The following is a 24,948-nucleotide window of genomic DNA, read 5'->3' as shown; positions in this document are numbered from 1 at the left end:
CCGTAAGTAAACACTTCATAAACACATCATTTAAACTACAGACCAAGACTATGAGGTCATGGTTGTGGCCACTGTAATTTTCCCTTTGATATTCCTTTTTTAAAAACTCCAGCATATATATATATATATATATATATATATATATATATATATATATATATATATATATATATATATATATATATATAAAATATAGCCACGGTTACAGCACAAAACATTTTACTCATCTCCTACAAAAGTGTCAAACCTAACAAACCCAAAACGCAGCTTCCTTCACACATCAAAAAGCAACATTCATGCTAAATATAGCGATGATGTTCAATTTTTTTTTTCTCCTGAGAAAATTGAACATTTCTCACGTGCTAAAATGAGACATACAGGCTGTGCTGTGTGAGAACTCCTAAAACTATTAAACGTCTCAGAACATCAAAGTGCAGTTTGCTTGACAATGTGCAGCAAATAATGACATCAACGGAGATTGTGGCTGGCAAATGTTTTTCTGAAAAAGCTAATTGCAACAAAGTTATATCAGGGTGTTGCAAAAAGTAAATACTGCAGTAATGTAAACAAAGGGATTAAGGCAACGCAGTCTGTAATGTAACTGTAAATAGCCATTACACCCACAGATGCAAAGGACATAAAAGGCATAGATGATTTGTGTGCAATTCACAGCTCGAAATAGGAGAAAACAAAAACGGTGCGTGACTGCCCCCTGTTGTTTGTACTGCATAAAATCATCTATTCGTTTAATTAAACAATTCTGTCAAACATAAACTACTCATCTTAAGACTTGTTGTTTTACAAGGACATAAATTACTAATTTAAAGCACAAATTTCATAAACAGTTTACATCAACTGTCACCATTGGAGCTCACTTCAAAATGTGGCATGCTGAAGAAAATAAAATTAAATAAATGAACGAATGATTGAGATCATTCAGCCTCTGCGTTTTGCTTTTTACGGTGGTTTTCTGTTGCTAATCACACTCTGCTTTGGTCCTGTGGAGCTGGAGAGGAGGCACCTAAACCGGCAGAACCGTGCTCGGGCCAGTAGGAGGCTTCGTGCTGCAGAGGAGTACGGCGAGGGAAAAAGGTGTGCTGGAAGTCGTAGTTGAGCAGGCAGCTGATGGAGGCCATGTAGATGTCAGCGAAGCGCGAGAGTCGGCGTGAGAAGTAAGTGGGGTTGTGGTATGTTCGAAAGAGACTTCCAAACTGAGCATTGAAGATGTCCTTGGTATGAGGCCTGTAATATATGAAAACACAACCATCGAGATATGGTTAGATCGATTCCACAATATCTCTAAAAATTATCCAAAATGGTTTTAGATAAATAAAACATTTTGTTATTACTTCATGGCTTCTCTTTCTTTGATCCACTCCTCGACCACAGCTCGAGACGTTGGATCCCTGTGCACCTGTTAGAGAGCAGTGCATAAATGTGAACCAAAAAAACTTTAAGAATGAAATTAAAGTTTATAAAGTACAATAACAATAATAATACAAATAAAAAACTAAGAGGAGGGATGATATACTAGGTTTCTGACCTGCATCTGTTCAATAAGTCCAGTCAGTGACTGTAACCAGGTCATCATGTGGACGTACTCTGGTGTATTCATGATCTTAATCTCCTTCCTCAGCTCAGGAATGATGGCACCCGTCCTCCAGCCATGTTTCAGTGTTAGATCCTGTTGAACAAAAGATCAGTAGATCCATCTTCATGATCATGATAGGCCAATAATTTAGAAATATACTCCTTCAGTCTGGGGCTTGAGCCGTGAATCTTTAGCACAGGGTATGGAGGAAATAAATCATTTGAGTCTGTCGTGTGCTCCTCCATCACTGTCTGGTATGGTGCAGCCACTAAACAGGACAGGAGCAGACTGCAGCGGACTGTACGGGCAGCAGAAAGGATCATCGGTGCCCCCTTGCCCTCCATCCAGGATCTGTACCTCTCAAGAACCAGGAAACGGGCAGGGAAAATCATCACAGACCCCTCACACCCTGGACACAGACTTTTTGATCTGCTGCTGGTACAGAAGCCTGCAGACCAGGACCACCCGACATAGGAAAAGTTTCTTTCCCCTCGCCATCTCCCTTCTTAACAGTTGACCTGTCACACTGCTCCCACTGCCAGACTGAAACTGCACCTTATGTACATTCTGTAGTATTCATTCCACCTCATTTCATTTCTGTATTTTATGTATATAAGTTTAGATTAGTTATTTATAGTTGGTTTACACAGCTTTGTGTGTGTGTGTGTGTGTGTGTGTGTGTGTGTGTTACATTGCTGTGCTTGTGCTTGAGAGCCACCATCTACCGGAACCAAATTCCCTGTATGTGTCTGCACATATTTGGCCAATAAACACGATTCTGATTCTGATTAAACAATAATAAACACAGAACACACAGTGTTTCAGTACTTACGGTAGTATGTCTAAGTAAAGACAGATAACCAGAACTAAACTATAACAATTTCATCTGCTAGTTAAGAGGAACATGACCTCTGAAAATGCCATCTGCAACACATCCAAAGCGGGAACATGTTTTGGACTTGAGTAATTAAAAAGAGGAAACTCAGAAATGTTTCTACTCTGTGCCCACTTGCAGCAATGAGGTCATTCCACAGCCAGACAGCCTGAGTGTAAGCTGTGACTAGTGTAAACTACAAAATACCAGCTTCCATCTCTCTAAACAAGCAAGACGACATAACTGACTCCTGGCTGCCTGCCACCTGCAAGGCATCATGCCAACGATATAAAATCTACCTCTCATAATCAGCTTTTACTGCTAATCAAGTTTATACATATATGTAACCTGCTTTGTCCAAGCTGTTGCCAGTTCCTGAGTTACAGGCATGAAAAGATAAGAGGTGGTGATGTGCTGTGCTACTCATGAGTGAATTTCCCGGAGGAACCTACCCGAGGGATTAATAAAGTTCTATCTATCTATCTTTACAGCAGGTGTGTCATACAAACTTAAGTGATCACTTTAAAAACACATCAAATGTCAATGGGGGGAAAAAATCCTACTGGATATCTGTACTGATACCTACTGTGTAATGTGTTAGGAATGAAAGGAAGCCAGATCATTTGATGAAAATCAAAATGATCAATCTACACTCAGTAGTTTGTATGGTGCCCATGTGGTTACATGCATGCCTGACAACATTGGGCCATGCTTCTAATGAGACAACGGTTGGGGAATCTCCCAGATCTGAACAAGGGCATTACTGAACTCCTGGACAGTTAACGTTCAATCTGGCTGCGTTGGATGGACTAAAACATAATGTCCCAGAGGTGTTCTGCTGGATTCAGATCAGCCGAACATTGAGGTCAGTCAGTGGTATCAATTATGTAATCCTCCAGGAAATGCCTGCATACTCTCACACATGAGGCATTGTCATGTACCAGGAGGAACCCAGCACCCACTGCATCAGAGTAGGTTCTCACAATGGGTCCAGGGATTTCATCCTGATAGCTAATGGGAATCATGGTGCCGTCGGCTAGCCTGTAGAGATCTGTCCCTGCCTCAATGGATATACCTCCCCAGACCTCACTGACCCACCACCAAACCAGTCATGCCGAACAATATTAGAGGCAGCATAACGTTCTCCACAATTATAAAGCCCAAACCAGACCCTTTTATGTCTGTCAGGTGCTCAGGGTGAACCTCATCTGTGAAAAGCACAGGGTGCCCTTCTGGTATTCTATGGCAAATGCCAATTGAGTCCTCAAGCCACTCTCATGGAGTCTGTTTCTACTTGTCTGGTCAGATTCACACCAATGGCCTGCTGGAGGTCATTTTGCAGCTCTGGCATTCTCATCCTGTTCCTCTGTATCTGCTCTTTTGTGCAAAAACAGATCTACAGCCCTGTCTGGCCCTCTTAGAGTAACTGCCTGTCTCCTGGAATCTCCTCCATGCTCCTGAGACTGTGCTGGGAGACACAGTAAACCTTATGGAAATTGCATGTATGACTGGAGGACTTGGAGGAGGAGGAGGAGCAGGAGGAGGAGGAGTGGGACTACTGCAAAACTAGTGAAAAACAGACAGAAAATATGAGGAGGGAAAAAAATCTCTGTGGCCTCCACCTGTAATACCATTCCTGTTTTGGGGGTAGATTTATTGTTGCTCCACTAGTGCACCTGTTGTTAATGTAATTAACATGAAAGCAACTAAAACCTATTAACAACCCCCTCTGCTACTTAACTGACCAGATCAATACCCCAAAGTTTAACTGACCTGATGCTGTGCTCTTATTAAAAAGTCTCCCTTTAATTTATCAGCCAAACCCAATGCAGCGTCTAAGTAACTAGGCTTCAGTGCATTTAGTTGTATATTTCAAACCCTGTTGTCTTCTTCCAGAACAGGTAAGACTTAGATTGTTGTAAAGAATAATCCAGCCTGAGACCTTTGAGTTCTGGGAAAACACACTAAATGGAGCATTATCAAAGCACTGCATGGTCAAAGCGGGGTTCCACTCTTTGTTTGTATTCATAGTACAATAATTTTTAACACTGCAGGCCTTGGTGTAGTTTTAATGCTTTGTTATAAATATGCAACTTACTGCCAAGTCGCTGTAGATGTGATCTCCAAAGTAGAGTACTTTGGATCCTCTCCAGCCGGTCAGCCTGAGGAATTCATAAAGGTTTCCCTGAATACCAAAGTCATACAGAAAGAAAGATTAACCATTTGTTTCATCATGCAGTGTATCCAGTGGGATTTATTAGAATTGTTAAATGAGCACAGTACCTGTTTATAGATCTGCCCTTTTTCCAGCCTGTGAATTCTGTCCCACAGCAGCACACCTTTGTCTGTCACTCGCCTGAAAGGTCTAAAACAAAACGGCAAATTGGATATTTAGTAAAGCGATGCACATTTTTATACAACGATCAACACAATGTAGCCACACTGGCATGTGTTATTTAAGTGCCCTAAAACATAACATGAAGATAGTATGAGAAGCATATTACTTACTTCCTCCTGTCATTAAAGAAACTAGGTTTATCAGCTTGAACAATGACAACATCAAACAAGTCCCTCCAGTCTTTTCCTACGATGAAGTTCATTCCTCGATCCCTGCAGCAAACAAAGATTCCGCTTTTTACTTTGTCAGCAACGCCTTAGAGCTCGTTATGAGGGTGCAATAACACTAAGCTTAGGGTTAGCATGTCAATGCAGCACTAGGCTAGCGTAAACTCAGTTAAACTTGCAAATTGGTCCACCTGTTAATTCATAAAAATGGAGGACAGTCAAATCCAAACCCAGCTGGGCACAACTTAGATTGCCTGTTAATTAAAATATCAACATCTCATTTTAACATTTACACATTTACTAACACAGTTATGAAGCCCATTCTTCCAATTACGACATTAATAAAAACACGAGATCGTGCACATTGTAGCACACATCAGGCCCATCCTGATAACTCAGTGTAACAAAATATTATATCAAAGACATAATTTCAGTGATTTTTCAACCTTTCGAGGTTGGATACGCACAAGCTTGTTATATTTCTGGAAAAAAAGACACTTCAAAAGGCTTCACAGTGAATGATTTACAATGAATTACAAACACCAGCCTGCTGATGTGTGTTTGCCCATCCATAAAACTTGGGGCATTATAAAGCGGCACCAATTAAACATTAGTACACCAATACACGACATTTTTAATTAATCACGTCAACAAACACTTGCACTCTGTTTGCTCTCACTTACACAAAGTCAAAAGGGCTATTGGTAATGAGGAACATCTTTTTTCCTTGCGCTGACAGCTTCTTCAGCACAGCGTGGCTTTGCTCACCATAGCAAATGTACTTCTCTGAAAAGAGAGAGGGGGAAAAGAAACCCTATGCTTTTAATTGTAAATCACAGCTTCATTAAGCCTAAATTGTGTTTTTATTTCTTGGCAACTATTCAGATGTGGCCATATCGTTTCTTTCATTAGTTCAAACTAAGTAATATAAATCAAAGTAAAATTACCAATATCCGCCTCCACAGCTCGGTACATTATGCCCTTGACATGAACATCCCTAATAGCTTCCTGTGAAGAAAAGTAAACAGCCCTTAGCCACAAGTTATAACTTCAGCGACGCTATGTTAACATTCAGGTCCAATAGCAACTTTGCTGTGAATATAAACAGTTGACTTAGAAGCACAAAGCAAGTGCATCTGTGAATACAAATGAATATCAAGAAAGAAAGCCCCAGAGTTTAGTTTCTTTGGTGACACACTGAGAAAGTGTTTGAATCAATGAGTGTGCGAGTAAACTTTCCCCTGAAATCCTGATCCCCTCAGGGAAAACTTAGGATGTTTAACATATACAAAGATTGTTTGATGCACAAAAGAAGTAAAAAATAATAAAATGGGCTTGAAAGTAATTTAAAAAAGGAGGAAGGGGGTGTCCTTGAGCAAACATGAGAAGCATTAGCGGAACAGAGAGTCAGTGTGAGGACTTTTTAAAGACAGCGATCTGACAAATACCCTACAGTGTGACACAGAACTGAGAGGCCCACCATGACAGTTGGCCTCAAAGGGAGAACGCAGATCAGATTTTTCGCCGGTCTCCCTGTGAAGTCGTGGAGCCACCAGAGAACAGACGCACATGGCTGCAAGCGAGCATGCTTGACTAAAATTAGACATTGCTTTTCAGATCTAAATATAAGATGGAACCGAATGGCTGGAGTACCACAGCGCTCCCTGGAAACATGTAAATACAGTTACAGTCATGAACATGTGGCTGGATTTATTCTCATCACACACACACTGGCCTTTTTCGAGATCCAATCAGGAAAAAGAGAGTGCTGTTAAATCATTGCATTAAAACAAGGTACAGCGATAACAAGACAGCTGACCTTTACATCTTTGTAGAGATGGACTGGCTCATAGTCGATGTTGTGCCTCATGAAGAAGTCGTTGACACACGACAGAAGGGTCATCTCAGGCAGGGAGAATATGTCCATGAACTGTTTCATCGTATGGCCATGTGAACTCTGCATTATTAGAGCAGGGTGATATGACCAAAAATATTTATCACGATATACATTTGAAAATCTGCGATAACGATATAACTGATGATATAATTGACACTAGACAAAACACTTTACAACTCCTCAACTTTATAATTGCAAAAAAAACCCATCAATGTATTTTCACTTAAACAAGCAGCTGTTTTAAGTGCATTAAAGTTATATAAAAAATTAACAGTGCAAATGCAAATTCCTTGCTGACAGTTTAACCAAAAGGCATTTCCAGTGAAAACTGGCTGACATATCCTCAGCATAACCATGTATAATATCCACAAAACTTAAAAAGAGGTTATACACATGCAATACGGTAATATTATGTTGAAGCACAGTACGTATCACTCCGCGAGGCTCCTGCTTACGATAACCGTAATGCTCCGACAATCCATCAAGCTGTGCGGCTTTGTAGCTTAGCAAAGTCGTACTGAAACATTTGACAGACTCTCGAGCGCCGTGTACGACATAAAATCATTTCGAGGTCAGTAAACACAACCAGAATTCATAAACAAGGTACACGGGATTATAAGGGGCACTGTCGATTTTCAGAAAAATCAAAGGATTGATTTTAAGTGTGCCGTATTTTCCAAAAAACACGGTAATAACGACGGCCCGCTAGTAGAGCTGGGCGATAGAACGATAACGATATGTATCGCGATATAACTTTTACTCGATAGAGAAATTAAGCTATCGCGATAGACCTCGCCGCTCTTGTCCTCAAAAAAAAAAAAAAAAAAAAAAGGTCAGCCAATCCAAATTAAGTAGCGCAGAGCCGCAGCGTCACGTCGCGTGACTTGTTACGTACAGCACAAGTGCCAAGCCACACGTGTGTTTGTTTGGGAAGCAGCCAGCGGGTAATGGAGCCAGCGCGTAATGGAGGAAATGAGTGTGCCGACTAGAAAAATCAACCGAGCGTGACCGAAGAGAAAACAGATGATGGTTCCAATGCCGGAGAGATTGTCGAACGGAAGAGCCATAGAAGTTCCGTTGTGTGAAGGTATTTCGGTTATTTCAAGTCTGACAAAAAACAGAGTAGCGTGCACTGTAAATTGTGCCGAAAGCAAGTCTGGAAATACAATAAACTGGTGCATGCGTCACACTGTGCGCCACGTTATTGTTTCGGTGAAATGAATTTCTACAATACTGTTACTGTTAATTCTACTCTCTGCAGTGTTTAAATGCTTACATATACACACAGTTACTGTCCCTCCACACATACGACTCGGTTCTGCTTCTATGCCCCAGCTTTGTTTACTTTTTCCCACCGAGGCTTCTAGACTTCTGATTGGCCAACATTTAGGCACGGTTAGGAATCTAGCGCCACCTGCTGCTTTGGCATGTTCATAGCAGCGTTTTCCTTCATTTCTGCCTTTATGTGTGGACGGGATTATTTTTTAAAACGAAAATGGAAAATCTCCGTTTTCAAAAATACCCGTGTACGTGTGGACGTAGCCTCAGTCTCTGACTGGAAGCGCTAATTCGTCATTCGGCTTTTGTCAGACTAAAGTAACTGTTAAAACTGTTTGAAAAGCTCAGCTATACAACAAGGAGAGATTGAGAATTTCCTTTTAGTTCTCAGTTTATTTGATATTGACAAAAGTTAGTCAGTTTTGTCTGTTCTTCTGTAAAACAAACTAAGATTTATTTTTAGAATTAATATTTTGTTTCTAAGTGGAATTGACAATTTAGTAGTCTGTTTCGTTTGTCCTATTTTGAAACTTAAACGCTTTAGCGGCTGCCTTTTGTGTAGTTTGCAATATTTGCCTTTATTTATCTGAAAAAGTCTCATGTTCCTTAAGTACATCTACCCTGTTGAACTTATTATGGGAAATAAATATTTAAATAAAAACAAGCTGCTGATTATTTCACATTTTACTTGTGAGCAACGGCACATTTAAATCTTACAAATATAGTTATTTGGCTTATATCGTGATAGATATCGTTATCGCCTGAAATGGAAAAAACATATCGTGATATGAAAAAATCTCATATCGCCCAGCTCTACCCGCTAGCATACTCTACCAAAAATAGTGTTTTGTTGTGTATCTGACGGATGAAAGCCAAACCAGTTCCACACCACTGAAGTTGCAGCATTTTTACAAACCAATTCTGGTTCATCCGTTTCATTCAACGATCCGCTTTCGCTCTTCTCATTCTGCGTCGCCGCCATGTTCATATGTAAGCAAAGGCACGGCGCATGCCCGTTTTACCCATATTCTGTCGCGATATTTCATTTTCCTATCATTGCCCAACATTATACCGGTATTACCGTGAACGGTATGATATAGCCCAGCCCTAGTCATTATCATAATTATTATGTTTGTTACAGTATCTGTGTGGAGACATGACAGTGTGGAAGTGCTGATCACCTTGCCATAGAAGTCACTCATGATCTCCAGAGGAACATGGCAGCCTTCATACATGGCAATTACTTCTTCGTCAGGAACTGGATGAAGACCTCTGAATCAAAAACATTAAACAATGTAAATTCCTAAACAGCATGTCATTTGTATCGTCATATAAATGGTCACTACTCAGACATGGAATTAACAAAGTGCACACATACCTGTATACAGTTCCCAACTGGATATAGTGAAAAGCATCTATCTTCATCAGTAATGCCTAAAAATGATTAAATATAATCATCATACCGATGGTCCTCACATCGTTCTTAGATTGTCTAAACAGTTTAAGACAATGGAAGCTCCACTCTCACCTTTTGGACGTCATAGTGAAGTCCTCTTACAGCAAAACTTGGAATGTATTCGTACTTTCGCAGGCCCTCTGGATACTTTAAAAAAAAACAAAGGTTTACATTTAGTGACAAGAAAAGCATTAGGTTTACTTAAAACCAATGAGCAACATAAATTACCCACAAAGGTAAATGTACTTTTGCACATGGAGCTTAAACAGGGTTGTAGCTTCTTTTAGACCTTAGCACACTGACAACCTTTAAGAATATGTTACATAAATTAACTTGCTTTGTTTTTAGCCAATGCACAACAACCACTGCCTCAAGACGCTTTGGATTGTTTGGTAAAGACCCTAAACCCAAACAATCAGATGACCCATACGAGTAAGCATTTGGTGACAGTGGAAAGAAAAAAACTCCCTTTTCAAAGGAAGAAGCCGGACAGAACCGGGCTCAGGGATGGGTGGCCATGTGTGGGCAACCAGTTATGGTGGAGCGGAGGGGTGACTTAATCAGTAGTGTCAGGTTGTAGAATCATTCACAACACACACCCGGTGTTTAGTGACGAGGATGTCCCGTGCTATGTTGAAGATGAGAGTGTGGAGATGGCTGGAGTAGAATGCCAGAGTGTAGTCGTAGTCGAACCCGTAGATCTCTATGTCTCGCAGACTCATCTCATTGTTGGCAAAAATAGTGTCTGGGTCGACAGAGTTGGCAGTTATAACGGAGATCAGATCTGAGAAGAAAAATAAAAACACAAGAGCTTTCTTCAGCTTATTTGAATTCAGAAATATAAACAATAATACAGATGAGGAATGTATCTGTATATATCCTACCTCTTTCTTAACAAGTGGGCCAATCTCAGCAAAACTTTGCACAGACACATGTACAGCAATTATTAACATCTGTGTTTTTAAAAAATATTTATAATAAATTCTTGCATTATTGTATATATTTCATCTATAATTAATAAGTATATTGCCTACATTGACTGTCACGTCTATTTTATTTATAGCATTATTAAAATCATTTATAGTAATCGGAAGAAGTGAATATAAGTTTTTGAGGATCTGAAAATATGTAATTGTGACAAACATGTAAAAACTAATACATTAGAAAAGGGGGGGGGGGGGGGGGATGCATTCATACAGCTCTTGATTCTATGCACCTAAAATATTTTATCTATCTCACATCCATGGCCAGTTTAGAGTCACCAACTCACCTGACATGAATGTCTTTGGAATGTGGAAGGAAGCTAAAACATGTGGAGGAAACCGGGAAGCTTCTTGCTGTGAGGCAACAGTGCTAATCACACCAACTCCCAAGGTTACTCTCATTCAGGAGTGGACAAAAGGTGTGTAAAAGAACACCTCAGTCAAACATCAGCACAGTGTTGATTTAACCCTTCAATGTCAACTTCCCAACAAATTCTGACCTTTAAAAAAGATCATTAATCAGTAATGCAATAAATAAAAACATGCAGGTTTTAAGGTTCCGAAATGTAGACATTGGGGATTTGTTAGCATCAGTGATACACAAATAAATCAAGTTACAGGTACAACCTATTTTCCACATTTAGAGTCTGCTGTCTGAGAAGCTATTAATATAGAGCAATGGCGAGATGTAGTTAGTCAGCAGGAAACACAAGCCATGACAGAGTTATAAAGAAACAGCAGCTTTGTATTTAGGGCAGGGCTGTAATTATTAATGAGGAGCCGCCTCACTGTGAACAGTGACCTTACCTCCAGTTTGTCTTTTGGTCTCATCGTAAACAGACCACAGCCTCTCTGTCGTGTTCTGACCGTCTAAGGAGCTGCTACAAACAGATGCTGCGCACTTTCCGGCTCTGGGCTCGTGGGAGAGTAGCTGACCAACTCCCTGGGACACCGCTCTGAAATTCCGTTTCCATAACCGAGACCTTACCGGATGGTAGTGGTGGTGTAACCCCTGTACGACATTACAAAAAATATTGGCCTTCTGCAGACAGTCCGTGTGTTTCAGAAGAGAACAGAGCGGCAAAGACCAGGGCGCCATAGCTTTGTTCAGAGCGTGGCGGACCGTGCGGAGGTTGCGGTGTACTCCCCAGCCGACTGCATGCGGCAACGGGCTCCCTCGGCAAAAACAGAAACTGTCGCTGTGTAGTTGCTCTTACGTCACTTCCCTGTTTGGTAAGGTTACGACCAGCCAGCCAATCAGGAGCTCGTGCGTTTGACGTTCAGTGCCTCCCATAGCCTGAATATATTTATAAATGCATATAAGATGCATATTTCTAATACTTTATGCTTGCTCCTTACTGCCCTTCCATCATTTGGGATCACAGGTAGCCAACACGTAGTAAATGTGTTATTAGAGAGTAGAAATCCAATAAAATATGAGAGCAATAAAAGACTGAATGCTGAATCAAATCAATCTATCTATCTATCTATCTATCTATCTATCTATCTATCTATCTATCTATCTATCTATCTATCTATCTATCTATCTATCTATCTATCTATCTATCTATCTATCTATCTATCCTTTTGGGACGAGGATTATCAGAAAGAGTTGTGTGTCTTTTAGCTTCTGTTTGTTCCGCTGCCCACATAAACATGTAAACAGAATGAGCAAGCAGTAGAATAATATGCACATTCGTGGGAGAAACTTGCACCAGTGTTTTTTCTATCATTTGTGTTTACTATAAGGTGTATATTTTAAGTCAGTAGCTAAATAGTGCCGCTTAGTGGATAAAGATCAGCACTCATTCGCTGTATGCTTGTACAGCATTGTCAAGATGAGTTGGTGTAATACTCACCGTCAACACTACTTAGCAGGTGTGTACGTGTGTTGCAGTACCCGGAGAGAACCCACGCAAACACGTGGAGAATAAGCAAACTCCACACAGAAAGGCCCCGGCCTGATGGTGGAAATGAACTCAGGCTTGCTGCGAGGCAACAGTGCCACCACCATGCCACCTTGCTGCCCCGTATATCTAACCAACTAACAACTGCAGTAGCTCTATATCAATTTGACCTCCGGAATAATCTACTGATCTTGAGGGAGAGGTCAGAGGTAAAATGTGACATGACAGGATGATTTTTGATAAATTAATTCTTAAGCTGACCTTGAAGACCTTGGTGGATGTGAGCTACATTTTAATGGATTGTGAACATGACATCATCTACACCCCTACAAAGTTTTATCATAATTCATTCAAAACCTTTGGCACTATCGTGTTTACAGACTGAAAGTATGACATGCACATATGCATGCAAACGCTACTAAAACTTTCACCTCCTATGCAGAGGTGGAGAGAAGGCTCAAGACTTTTGATCAGTGCAACACCAAAAGTCATTATTTCACCTCCAGATAGCTCACAATATAGCTATTAGGCTAATACAGTATGTGCTTCTTACTTTTTTAGCAGATGACATCACATCTATCTAATATTAGCTAGATGGACTAGCTACATAGCAGAAATTGTGAAATCCCATGTGAACAGGCTTAGAGTCTTATATCACTAGATACTCTGGGACTTTGCTAATTTTTCCAAATTCAAGGTTTATATCCAAAGACAACAAACATTGTCTGGTTCAGTTTACTCTATATTAATGTAAGTGGAAAGCTATTCCTTAATTGATAACTTATCATTCCTCTCTGGGATGCTCTTACCAAACCAATCACATAATTAGTCTGCCTCATTAGTTGATACCAAAAAAGGAAAAGAAAATGCAAAATCTCTCGGTCCAAACATTTAACATTTTCAGATAGATATTAAGTATCTCACATACGTATGAGAGCTTTTCAAATGAAAAGACTCAACCTTTCATCAAAGTTATCCAAGGAAAGAAGTCTGTGATCATCCACTTTATTTTGTGGTCTTTCAGGTCTTTTGGTTTTGCTGAACTCGCCAGTGTATTTCTTTTTAAGAAGGTATCAGTTCATTGATCTGGCCACTCCTGAAGGTTTTGCTATCTCTCTGATGGATGTATTTGGGTTTTAGTGTAATGATTGTTGTTGTTTTTTCACTTGCATCAATATCTCTTTGGAACTCATATTGAGATTTCCAGTGAAGAGTAACCAAATACAAGTTCAGCACTTGGAATGAACTGCAGATCTCCTTGATTTGTCATGGAGTAATGAGGGAACAGGCCTCACCTTGCCATGAAGCTCCTGAAAATGGGGCACTATGCATAAAAAGTGCTGTAATTTCTAAACAGTGTCTGCAAAGGGTTTGTTAAACACAGTGAATTAAAGATGAAAGTGTGCACTTCAAGCACATATTGATTGTCTGATTTAGAATCCACTGTGCTTTCTAAATTAATCAATCGTTGTGAACAGAGACTAAGACTAATAGAGACTAATAATGATATAGCAGCGTAGTAGTTACCACTGACACTTAAACGCAAGAAGGTCCAGAGTTTGAATCCACCAGCCAGCTGAGACCTTTCTGTGTGGAGTTTGCATGTTTTTCCTGTGTAGGTTCACATTGAATTGTGGATTATGATCTTGGATTGGGTAAGCAGAAGGATTATGACTTAAAATTGGATAAACAAATGAATTCTGCTTAAAAAAAAGAAAATGCAGCTCCTCACCTTCTTAATAGAACCCATAAAATGGAGCATATTCCCCCTGTCCTGACCTCCCTTCACTGGTTCCTGTGTATTTTACAATTGATTTTTGATGTTGCATTGTATGTTTGAATCAAGCTATCTCAGCCATAAGCGCAACATTTGTTTGAGTCCACCTTTGAAACGAGCTTTTCTTCTTTTGCTTTGACCCAGCATAAGAGTTGAAGGCATTAAGGCTGTTTTGTGTTTTTTTGCAGTCCTTTTAGGTTGATGTGTGTGGGCATGTGCGCACATGTGTATATCTTGTATTTTATTATGTAATCCACCTTTTTGTGTACAGAACTTCGGTAATCTTTGTTGTTTAAAAGATGCTTTATGAAAATTGTATTAGACTGGAAAAATCATTTTTAAGATAGAACTATGACTTACTGTAATGTAGTAAATCAAACTATTGACCTTATAACAAAAAAGTACTAGCCCAGTATTTTATTATTTATCTTTAAATTGTTAATTCTGATCTTTTTTCCATTCACATTTGGAGAAACATCACACTTAATAGGAGCTGACACTGGTCAGACAGTCAAGTGTAATACATTTGAGATGTTCAGTATTGACGATGGTTGTCATTTTTTTAAAATAAGATTCACATTAAATGTCGCTGCTGACACGATCGCTAACACCCCTGATACAAAACAAACTGAGCAAGCAGCACAATAATGATATCCTGATCTGCGGGAGAACACTTAGAACTAGTTCCTGAAACATTAGCATTTGCCATTTCAGCTTGCTAACTATATAGCGCCACCAAGTGGATTAGATTCGGTGACTAACTTGAAATAGACTCATTCATTATAATTTATGCTTCCACAGCATTACGATGCATCCAGTCATTTAAAGGAAAGGGAATGCAAAATTCCAGAATAACGCGCCATATACACAGCAAGAAATATTGCATCATTTACTTTTGTAGAGACTGAAACGGCCTTGGAGCCATAAACCAAACACTCGCCGTCTTTCTATTATTAATCCTAAGTGTGTTCCTTGGCTCTGGAACTTTAACTGGAAGTGCTGTCAGTGATGTTTTCCCTACAATGAAAGGTAAATTTTAGGAAGTGATGTGCTGATTATTCATTCCTAGCCAATGGTGTCCAGCCACGATTTTCGGGTCTAGGCATATGTTGAAGAAACTGATTGGACAACATGTACCGTAGACTGTATTGTGATTGGTCGACGGTCGTGCGTGGTGCACAGCCATTGGTCGGTAGTCACGGGGTAAGGCGAGTGGACTCTTTTGGTGGGAGAGACAGCTAGTCATTCCTCGTTGTAAAAGCCAGTGCTGCATGCGCTGATCTCCCGGCTATTGTCTCAGCAACTGAAGGCTCAAGTCGTCAGGCAGGCAGTCAGTCAGGAAGCATCTCACAATGAAACGAGTCTGGGTGATAGGGCTTCTTTTTGCACTCTTAGCATTTGGTGAGTAGTGGTATTTTTTTAATTATTCATTATTTTAGCTACCTTTAGCCCGTATGCTAGCACTAACTTGGTTTTTGCTTTTCTTTTCATTCACTGTGGCGTTTGTACGTTCTCTCTGTACTTGACTTTAAAAGGCTTGCAGGTGTCAAAGCAACGGAGAGCGTATTTAATTTACCTGTTATTTTAGAGTAACGCCAGTGTCCGTTAATCTCCTTGCCTTTCCAGAACTTTCTAGCAGAAACACCACCTGTGTTGAAGCTGTCTCATGTTAGCTAACCTCCACTGTTGCATACATGCACGTTTAAATAATGATTAAAAGGCTGACACGGTCAGACGTTACGTCTTAATTAATTTGGTGACTGTGAGCATGTGTTTGCACAGTGCTTTAAAAACTTAATGAGTCTAAAATTACCACATGTTCCCGGTAATTGATAATGAATTTTAATCGAGCAACTTCTCCCTTGACAGCTGCTGTAAAGGCAGATGATGAATTTGACGTTGACGGGACAGTAGAGGAGGACTTGGGTAAAAGCAGGGATGGCTCCAGAACAGACGATGAAGTGGTGCAGAGGTAGGTGTTACTTTCCGTAAGTCCATATATCTTTCTAGAAAACTGCAGTTACTGTATCAGGGAAAAGTCCACTAAATCTTAGCAGAACAAGGTCAAGAAGATAAAGCTTGTGTACAAGTGCTCAGGGCCACTTTGGCGTTACAGTGGAGGCAGAGGTGTGTAAGTTTTACTGTAAAGTTGCCTGTAATAATAGGAAGTTGTATGTATCTTGCTTTCATCTTCAGTCTTATCTGAAAGGACAACAGATTTGTTTGGCAGCAAAGATTTGCTGTCGTTCTCCTCTCTTACCCTGTTTGTATTTGCATCTGTCTGCCTTCAGAGAGGAGGAGGCAATCCAGTTGGACGGTTTGAATGCAGCTCAGATTAAGGAACTCAGGGAAAAGTCTGAAAAACATGCCTTTCAGGCTGAAGTTAACCGTATGATGAAGCTGATCATCAACTCTCTCTACAAGAACAAGGAGGTGGGCAGGAATAATCTTTACTCAAACCTGTGTCTACATATTTTTATTTAAGACATTTCTCACAGAGTTCATCACTTTGTTTTGTGCTGCAGATCTTCCTTAGGGAGCTGATTTCCAATGCATCGGATGCTCTGGATAAGATCCGCTTGTTGTCCCTAACCAACGAGGATGCAATGGCCACAAATGAAGAGCTGACCATCAAAATAAAGGTATGCATTAACTTACTGAATGCTGACACCTTTAATGGAAAAGCTGTGCATCCACTAATTGAACTTCATTATTTCTATCCCCAGTCTGATAAGGAGAAGAACATGCTGCACATCACTGACACTGGTATTGGAATGACCAAGGAGGAGCTAGTAAAGAACTTGGGAACCATTGCCAAGTCAGGCACCAGCGAATTCCTTAACAAGATGACCGAGATGCAGGAAGAGGAACAGTCTACCTCAGAGCTGATCGGACAGTTTGGTGTCGGTTTCTACTCTGCCTTCCTTGTTGCTGACAAGGTCATTGTGACATCCAAGCACAACAATGACACACAGCACATCTGGGAGTCTGACTCAAATCAGTTCTCTGTCATTGAGGACCCCCGTGGGGACACACTGGGTAGAGGAACCACCATCACGTATGTTATTTATGTGCTAACATTTGCCCACACCAGATTTGGTTTCTTGATCTTTTTAAACAGCTCTTGTGAAATTAATTTCAATGCGTGGCTCATTTTATTTGTCAAAGCTTATGAAATCGTAGTTAATGTCTATGTGTTGTTAATGTACAGCCTCTATTGAAGAAGAACTGCAGAGTATTTTCATGCTGCTACATGAGTCTGAAATGTTAAAGCCTGGAATTTTACATTTAATCTTGTCTTTGTTTAATTGCAGACTTGTCCTAAAGGAGGAGGCCTCAGACTACCTGGAGCTGGAGACCATCAAGAACCTTGTCAAGAAATACTCTCAGTTCATCAACTTCCCCATCTATGTGTGGGCCAGCAAGGTGACTACTTTGTCATTTCCTTCAACACTATGAGTCAGACTTAATTCCAGACTGAAACTGACAAATATGGAAATTAACAAACGGTTGCATAATTTCTTTTAACATTCAAGACTGAGACGGTTGAAGAGCCCATTGATGAAGATGCTGAGGCAGCAGAGGAACCAGAGAAAGAGGCTTCTGAAGATGAGGCTGAAGTAGAGGAGGAAGAAGAAGACAAAGACAAACCAAAAACAAAGAAGGTATGTTGATGAAGAAATGGTGGTTGAGACTATGTGTGAGTGTGATCATTAACAGTTTTTATGGTGGGTTAAAGTCCCACTGAGTCATTAAGATTTGTGGACTATTTTACTCAAATAGAAGTCTGTGAAAATATGTCTGATCTAAAATGTATATTTTTCAAAAGTTATATAATTGTGTGATGTGTAGGTTGAGAAGACTGTGTGGGACTGGGAACTGATGAATGATATCAAGCCCATCTGGCAGAGGCCTGCTAAGGAGGTTGAGGAAGATGAGTACAAGGCTTTCTACAAGACCTTCTCAAAGGTAGGCACACATACTTTATCAAACCGGCTCTATAGGCTGGTATACTAATGTCTGATTTTTATAAACTTTACCCATCTTCCAACAGGACAATGATGACCCTATGGCTCACATCCACTTCACAGCTGAGGGTGAGGTCACTTTTAAGTCCATCCTGTTTGTGCCCACTTCAGCTCCCCGTGGGCTGTTTGACGAGTATGGCTCCAAGAAGAACGATTACATCAAGGTGTGTACTCTAAGCAATATTTGGTATCAGATTTATTCAACTTTTTCAGCAATTCCCCAAAAACTGAGTTTCAAAGTAAATGCCTTCCATTCGCAGCTGTTTGTCAGGAGAGTTTTCATTACAGACGACTTCAATGACATGATGCCCAAGTACCTGAACTTCATCAAGGGAGTGGTGAGTTATTTTTAACTCTTATTTGGTCTCATGCTAATGTTATGTGCTTGGTCTCTACATTATCACCTGCACTGTGATTAAGGGAAACTTTATTTTGTTAGGTCGACTCTGACGACCTTCCTCTGAATGTGTCCAGAGAAACTCTGCAGCAGCACAAACTGCTCAAGGTGAGCTCAACGTGCAGCCCTGTTCGCTTCCCATTCCATCATTTAGTCATCATTAACCAATGAAGCCTTTGATTAAAATGGATAATGAAGCAACAAAGCAATTTTTATGTAGTGCAAATCATAAAGTGCTTTCAGGAATAACAGGGGGCACTAGAACATGGTTAAATGAAACCATAAATTAAAGATTCTGAATAACTAACGCTAGATTTAATGCAGTATGAAATGGTCATTACCTACTTTGTCTTTTTCAGGTTATCCGCAAGAAGTTGGTCCGTAAGACTCTGGACATGATTAAGAAGATTGCAGAGGAACAGTACAACGATAAGTTCTGGAAGGAGTTTGGCACAAACATCAAGCTGGGTGTGATCGAGGATCACTCCAACAGGACCCGTCTCGCTAAGCTGCTGCGCTTCCAGACCTCAAACAGTGAAACAGACCTGGCCAGCCTGGAACAGTATGTGGAGCGCATGAAAGAGAAGCAGGATAAGATCTATTTCATGGCTGGCACCAGCAGGAAAGAGGTGAGTGAATGTGTTTATTGGTCAGGAGAAAGAAGTGTAAACTATCCTACACTAGCTGAAATTCTCATGTCTCTTGTTCTTCCATCCACTACAGGCTGAGTCTTCTCCCTTTGTTGAGAAGCTGCTGAAGAAGGGCTATGAGGTCATCTACCTGACAGAGCCTGTGGATGAGTACTGCATCCAGGCACTGCCAGAGTTTGATGGAAAACGCTTCCAGAACGTGGCCAAGGAAGGTGTCAAATTTGACGAGAGTGAAAAGACCAAGGAGAAGAGGGAGGCCCTGGAGAAGGAGTTCGAACCTCTCACAACTTGGCTGAAGGACAAAGCTCTAAAGGACAAGGTAATTCTGTGACATTAAAAGAATGGGGCATGAGCGCCAGCTGTAGAAGCAGTTAATTTTGGCTCTACCTGCGCATTTATGTCTGCAACATTTAATGCATTGCTTTTTTATTCCCCAACAGATTGAGAAGGCTGTTCTCTCTCAGAGGCTAACCAACTCACCCTGCGCCTTGGTTGCCAGCCAGTACGGCTGGTCAGGGAACATGGAGAGGATCATGAAGGCACAGGCCTACCAGACAGGAAAGGACATTTCCACAAAGTGAGTGTTAATCCTGGGCTCATCTTTGCATTTATTACTCCCACTGCTATTGCTTTGTTCTAAATCTGTATTTCCATTTAATCTTTCCAGTTATTACGCCAGCCAGAAGAAAACACTAGAACTCAACCCCAAACATCCTCTTGTCAAGCAGTTGCTTAATAGAGTCAATGTGAGTTTAACCACTGTCATTTTTGTCTATCTGTACTATAGTAATGGTCCTTTACTAAGACTACCATCAAATTACTTAGTAAATGTAGTTCATTACATGAATAAACTTAAAATGGACCAATCAGAGCACATAGTTGAACAGTTTCTTTTCCTCACACCCCCCAGACTGATGCTGAGGACCAGACTGCATCAGATCTGGCTGTGGTTCTGTTTGAGACAGCCACACTGCGCTCAGGATACCAGCTCGCTGATACAAAAGCTTATGGAGACAGAATAGAGCGCATGCTCCGACTCAGCTTGAATGTACCACTAGATGAACAGGCAAGTCACTGCAGCTCTTGTATGGTGTACTAATTTGCATAGCAGATGTCTTGGTGTCTGAACTAATGATTCATCTTCCAGCAGTGAGCCTTTTTTGAGTTTAGTCTTGTCTCTGCTTTTTAAATCTTCTTTGTAAAATGTTAAGTATTTGTGCAGTGATTTTTAAGACTGTAGGATATGTTTAATAATCATGGCTCTTTTATAGATTGAAGAAGAACCTGAGGAGGAGCCTGAAGGACCAGCAGAAGATGACTCTGAAGATAAAGAGGAGACTGTGGATGAGGATGATGACGAAGAAACGGTAAGAAGACTTCACACACTCTTGCTTGAGGACAATGTAAAATTAAGAATCTAGATGTTGAAGTGGTTTACTCTTCTGACCTTTCTCTAATCATGCTTGCAGACAAAAGACAAGGATGAACTGTGAAGCACTGAAGGGAAGAGCGTGTAACAGTGGCGCTGGAAAATGGACTTAAGTCTCTGTTTCAGTGCCACCGTGGTCACATTATTTTGGGTGGGGTCCCTGGGTTGGGGTTTTTTAAAGCGAATATTTGTTTTTGTTTCTTTTGTATTACATTCCTCATGACTGTAAATTTGTTAATATTTAACTGACCTGTTTATGGAAAGATGTGATCCTGTCTATTGATCAAATAAATGTTTCGTGGAAAAATGTTTGCATCGTTTCTGGTTTTATTCAAAACTGAAAGAGTTGCTTTCAGACAGGTCTTGGCTACTATTCTTTTTTTCAGTCATCTTAATCCCAACATATCAAAAGTACAGTCTGGCTGTAGCTTGCAGTGTAATACATCTACTCATGCATAGGGTGCCATGACACTTTTTACAGTTTGTTTTCAGACTGAAGCGATGTAAATAAGCTCATGGAAATGCAGGTGGACGCCCCACTGGTAGGTGACTCTGCCATTGTGGGCTGAATCAGGGATGGACAGGAGGAGTACAGGAGTGTGGTGGAGAGCTGTGTCGAGTGGTGTGAGCTAAACCACCTACAACTTAACATCACAAAGAAAAAAACTGATTATGGACTTTAGGAAGCAGGCTCCTCCTAACCCTGTCACCATCAGAGGGGCTGATGTGGAGATCGTTGAGGACTACCGGTACCTGGGGGGGGGGGGGGGGGTACACTTGGCCTGTAAACTGGACTGGACCAAGCACGCCAATGCTATCTTCAAAAAAGGGCAGAGTCGGCTTTTCCTACTGAGGCGACTCAGGTCTTTCAATGTTGGTAGGAAAATGCTGACCATGTTCTATCACTCGGTGTTGGAAAGCGTCGTGTTCTTTGCAGCAGTGTGCTGGGGAAGTGGGGTGAAGACAGCTGATGCCAACAGGCTGAACAAACTGATTAAAAAGGCTGGTTCTGTCCTGGGTGTCAGACTTGAGAACCTGGATGTGTCTGAGAGGAGAATTTTTTTTTTTTTTTTTTTTTTTTTTTTTTTTTTAAAAAAGCAAAGAGAAAAAAAAAGCTTTCTATCATGGACAACCCCTGTCACCCCATGCACACCCCCATGATGGACCATCGGAGCAAACCCAGCAAAAGACTCATTGCCCCGAAATGCAGAACTGACTGCCACAGTAAATCCTTTGTACTGGTGGCCAGTGTTGGTCAAGTTACTTGAAAAAAGTAATCAGTAACTAATTACTGATTACTTCCCCAAAAAAGTAATCCCGTTACTTTACTGATTACTTATTTTCAAAAGTAATTAATTACTTAGTTACTTTTTAAAAACACAATTTACAACCTGAATAGGTGATAAAGCGATAGATCTTTCAGCCCAATTCTACTTTTTCTGCATAATCCATCATACAAAATGTAATCAAACGGAAAGGTCCCCTTTTAAAACTTGTTTTATTAGTTTTAATCTTTTAACTTTATGCAGCAAGCAAAAATTTAATTATATGCAATATTCTCTGACTGGAAGAAATTTGTTTAATATTTAAACCTATTTTCTGCACATTCCAGCACATAAAATAAAATATGTTTTGTGTTTACACTCTTTCAAATAGATGCAAGTAAAACACAGCAGAAAATAAATAACATCAAAGACTAGCGGTCCTTTTGCTCTATTTTCACCTGTAAAGCAGGAGGGATGTAGGCGGAGGTTTACCCTGGTGCAGGTGTGCCGCAGCGGTCAGTGGAAGAATCCGCTAGTTTCTCCGTGAGTTTCCCATTATGTCATAGTGCACTCTGTGCTTGCTTGGAAGTTTAGGGGTTTTTCTTCGGTGTAAAAAGAAGTTTTCTTCCCACGCACAATGGACACTAATGTTTTTGTCAGTTTTTATGGAATCAAACTCAAAGTAAGGTCAGTACTTCCACGCTTTAAACACGGCATGTTCATACTCTCTCCCGCACTCATATGATCCGTTGTTGATCTGCACACAGCTGTTGTCACCAATGTCATGAGACGTTCTCACAAAAAGAAATCACGGTTTTAGTAACGCAGCGTTCCTACGGGAAAGTAACTGTAATCTAATTACCGTTTTTGCAATAGTAATCCCTTACTTTACTCGTTACTTGAAAAAAGTAATCGGATTACAGTAACGCGTTACCGGTGGCAATAAGACTGTATAACTCTTCCTCACTCTGTAGGTGATTTTCCTGAGACTATTACCAGCGTTATTGTGTTACCTTTCAGACCGTGCAATATTATCCAACAGTACCTTATTGAATATTTGTTTCATCCCCCCATCATACGCTGCTACTCCCTTTATTCTATTGCACAATACTGCCACTTTCTAGAATCGCCTGCACTGATAGTTCTTTATTCTCCAGGTTATAGTTATATATATTACTTCGTTAGAGTTATTTGATACTATGTCTTGCACTATCCTACTGTACCGGTATATTACTGTATACTACTATTCTTATTGTATATATTGTATATCTTATTCATCTGTTCCTCTGTCTCTCCTGCTACTTTGAGCATGTACATGACAAAAGAATTTCCCTCGGGATAAATAAAGTGATTCTTATTATTATTCTTATTAAAGAGTCATGGTGACATGAGCTGTTCTACACTTAGGATACTTTACTGTTCTTTTCGGTTGCACATTTATGCAAATTTAATGAGGAAGGATGCATTAAAAAAAAAAAAAATTAAGTGCACTGAGGGTGACACCCCTGTGGTTTCTCTACAGCAACCCCAGGGAGATGGCTTACTGGTAAAATGTCATGAAGACTGATGCATCTTGTACAGGATGTCTTCATTGAGCCATGCCCTTCTTTCTTTCTTTCTTTCTTTCTTTCTTTCTTTCTTTCTTTCTTTCTTTCTTTCTTTCTTTCTTTCTGTCTGTCTGTCTGTCTGTCTGTCTGTCTGTCTGTCTGTCTGTCATGAACGTGAGCAGAACTAGGTGCCTAGCCTTAATTGTTGGATATAGTGATTTTGACTATATTAATATTGTACACTAAATGCTAAATCTAATAAAATCTACTTGTGTGGGTTTATCTCAGAATCTGTTACAATGACCTAAACATGCAGACCACAGGCTTTTCAAGGTTTACAGGAAAGCACCAATGAAACCCACAAGGATGTGGAACAGCTTCACCACTGAATTAATTATCTAATTTTACACAGTAAGCTTATTTTACCCTTAGTAATACCCAAGGAATACATTTGTTCCAACACACTCAGGAAAGACGGCAACTTAATGGCACTTGAAACAGGAAGCAACATCAACTGTTTAACTAGTTTAACAATACATTGTAATGTAGTGGGATGTCCAGTAGGTGGCACTAATACATTCAAAATGGGTTCTAGCAGCCAATGAATTAAAGAAGGACGTACTCAATCATTACGTCATTAAATTGACTTAAGAGGTTTCAGCTTTACATTTTTGAGTTAAAGCCAAAGAATAAAAACACGGAGCCCTTTCGAAGCTGATATCGCCCCACTTCACTTGGCAAGTATTATTTAAGTATTGCAAAAAGACATGTTTCCCCCCATTTCTTCAGTTTAAATACACGTGCAAGAATGCCAGTGAAGAACAAAAGAAAAAATTGCAGGCCTAAAAAAACCAATCTACGTCTGATGAAGAGTAGCTAGAAGTTATGTGTTCTTTTATCTTCTTTATTTATTTATATATATATATATATATATATATATTCGCTGTTTAAGTGTAGTTAACAATTACACCAATGCAAGCTCCACTGGTCTGTTGTGAAGCTTAAAGTAGAAACAGTCTTCAGGATCTATGGTTCAGTGAACAGGGCTGACGCACAGTGTGTGTGTTTGTGCAGCTGACTCTTACAGTATGAAATGATGGCGTTGTGCTGTATTCAGATGTGTGTGTGTGGGGGGGGTGTCTTATAGTTCACAGTGGTCTGAAATAGTGAGTTTGAAAGCTAACAGCTAAACTGCAGCAGTGGAGCATTACAGGTCGCTCCATCGACATGCTCCCATTCGCCGGAGTGAGAAAATGCTGCGCCTTTCTTAATAAAGGGTGACAGATATGGGCCACAGCAGGGGG

General features: G+C 40.3%; 2 protein-coding genes across 2 annotated transcripts; one reads left to right on the top strand and one right to left on the bottom strand.

Moving 5' to 3' along the window:
- Positions 1 to 161: 161 nt before the first annotated feature.
- nt5dc3 (5'-nucleotidase domain containing 3) lies at positions 162 to 11,850 on the bottom strand. The gene is made up of 14 exons (XM_085282580.1): positions 11,452 to 11,850; positions 10,261 to 10,445; positions 9,734 to 9,808; positions 9,584 to 9,639; positions 9,387 to 9,477; positions 6,850 to 6,987; positions 5,978 to 6,038; positions 5,714 to 5,816; positions 4,974 to 5,075; positions 4,749 to 4,830; positions 4,564 to 4,650; positions 1,544 to 1,684; positions 1,350 to 1,414; positions 162 to 1,242 (listed from the first exon to the last, which is right to left on the bottom strand). Exons 1-14 carry the CDS (start codon positions 11,741 to 11,743, stop codon positions 981 to 983), a joined length of 1,740 nt encoding a protein of 579 aa, XP_085138706.1. The 5' UTR covers positions 11,744 to 11,850; the 3' UTR covers positions 162 to 980.
- Positions 11,851 to 15,564: 3,714 nt separating this feature from the next.
- hsp90b1 (heat shock protein 90, beta (grp94), member 1) lies at positions 15,565 to 21,141 on the top strand. The gene is made up of 18 exons (XM_085282579.1): positions 15,565 to 15,729; positions 16,198 to 16,300; positions 16,620 to 16,761; positions 16,854 to 16,970; positions 17,055 to 17,386; positions 17,643 to 17,754; positions 17,865 to 17,993; positions 18,181 to 18,297; positions 18,383 to 18,520; positions 18,617 to 18,694; positions 18,796 to 18,861; positions 19,113 to 19,382; positions 19,477 to 19,722; positions 19,844 to 19,980; positions 20,071 to 20,149; positions 20,314 to 20,469; positions 20,675 to 20,770; positions 20,873 to 21,141. Exons 1-18 carry the CDS (start codon positions 15,681 to 15,683, stop codon positions 20,894 to 20,896), a joined length of 2,391 nt encoding a protein of 796 aa, XP_085138705.1. The 5' UTR covers positions 15,565 to 15,680; the 3' UTR covers positions 20,897 to 21,141.
- The last annotated feature ends 3,807 nt before the right edge of the window (positions 21,142 to 24,948 follow it).

The sequence above is a fragment of the Mchenga conophoros genome, linkage group LG7 (genome assembly GCF_057382185.1).
Source record: "Mchenga conophoros isolate Kocher_MC1m ecotype Shallow Benthic linkage group LG7, M_conophoros_male_GT1.1, whole genome shotgun sequence".
NCBI lineage: Eukaryota > Metazoa > Chordata > Actinopteri > Cichliformes > Cichlidae > Mchenga > Mchenga conophoros.
This window is presented reverse-complemented; position numbering and strand designations above follow the sequence as displayed.

Bases quoted from the DNA above. Each gene is read 5' to 3' on its own strand.
- nt5dc3 (XM_085282580.1), bottom strand. From the start codon at position 11,743: ATGGCGCCCTGGTCTTTGCCGCTCTGTTCTCTTCTGAAACACACGGAC. The intron at 6,039-6,849 runs GTCAGCTGTCTT...TTTTCTTCACAG, and splicing joins ATCTCTACAAAGATGTAAAG to GAAGCTATTAGGGATGTTCA. The intron at 1,243-1,349 runs GTAATAACAAAA...CATATATTACAG, and splicing joins AAAGAAAGAGAAGCCATGAA to GCCTCATACCAAGGACATCT.
- hsp90b1 (XM_085282579.1), top strand. From the start codon at position 15,681: ATGAAACGAGTCTGGGTGATAGGGCTTCTTTTTGCACTCTTAGCATTT. The intron at 15,730-16,197 runs GTGAGTAGTGGT...CTCCCTTGACAG, and splicing joins TTTTGCACTCTTAGCATTTG to CTGCTGTAAAGGCAGATGAT. The intron at 16,301-16,619 runs GTAGGTGTTACT...GTCTGCCTTCAG, and splicing joins GACGATGAAGTGGTGCAGAG to AGAGGAGGAGGCAATCCAGT.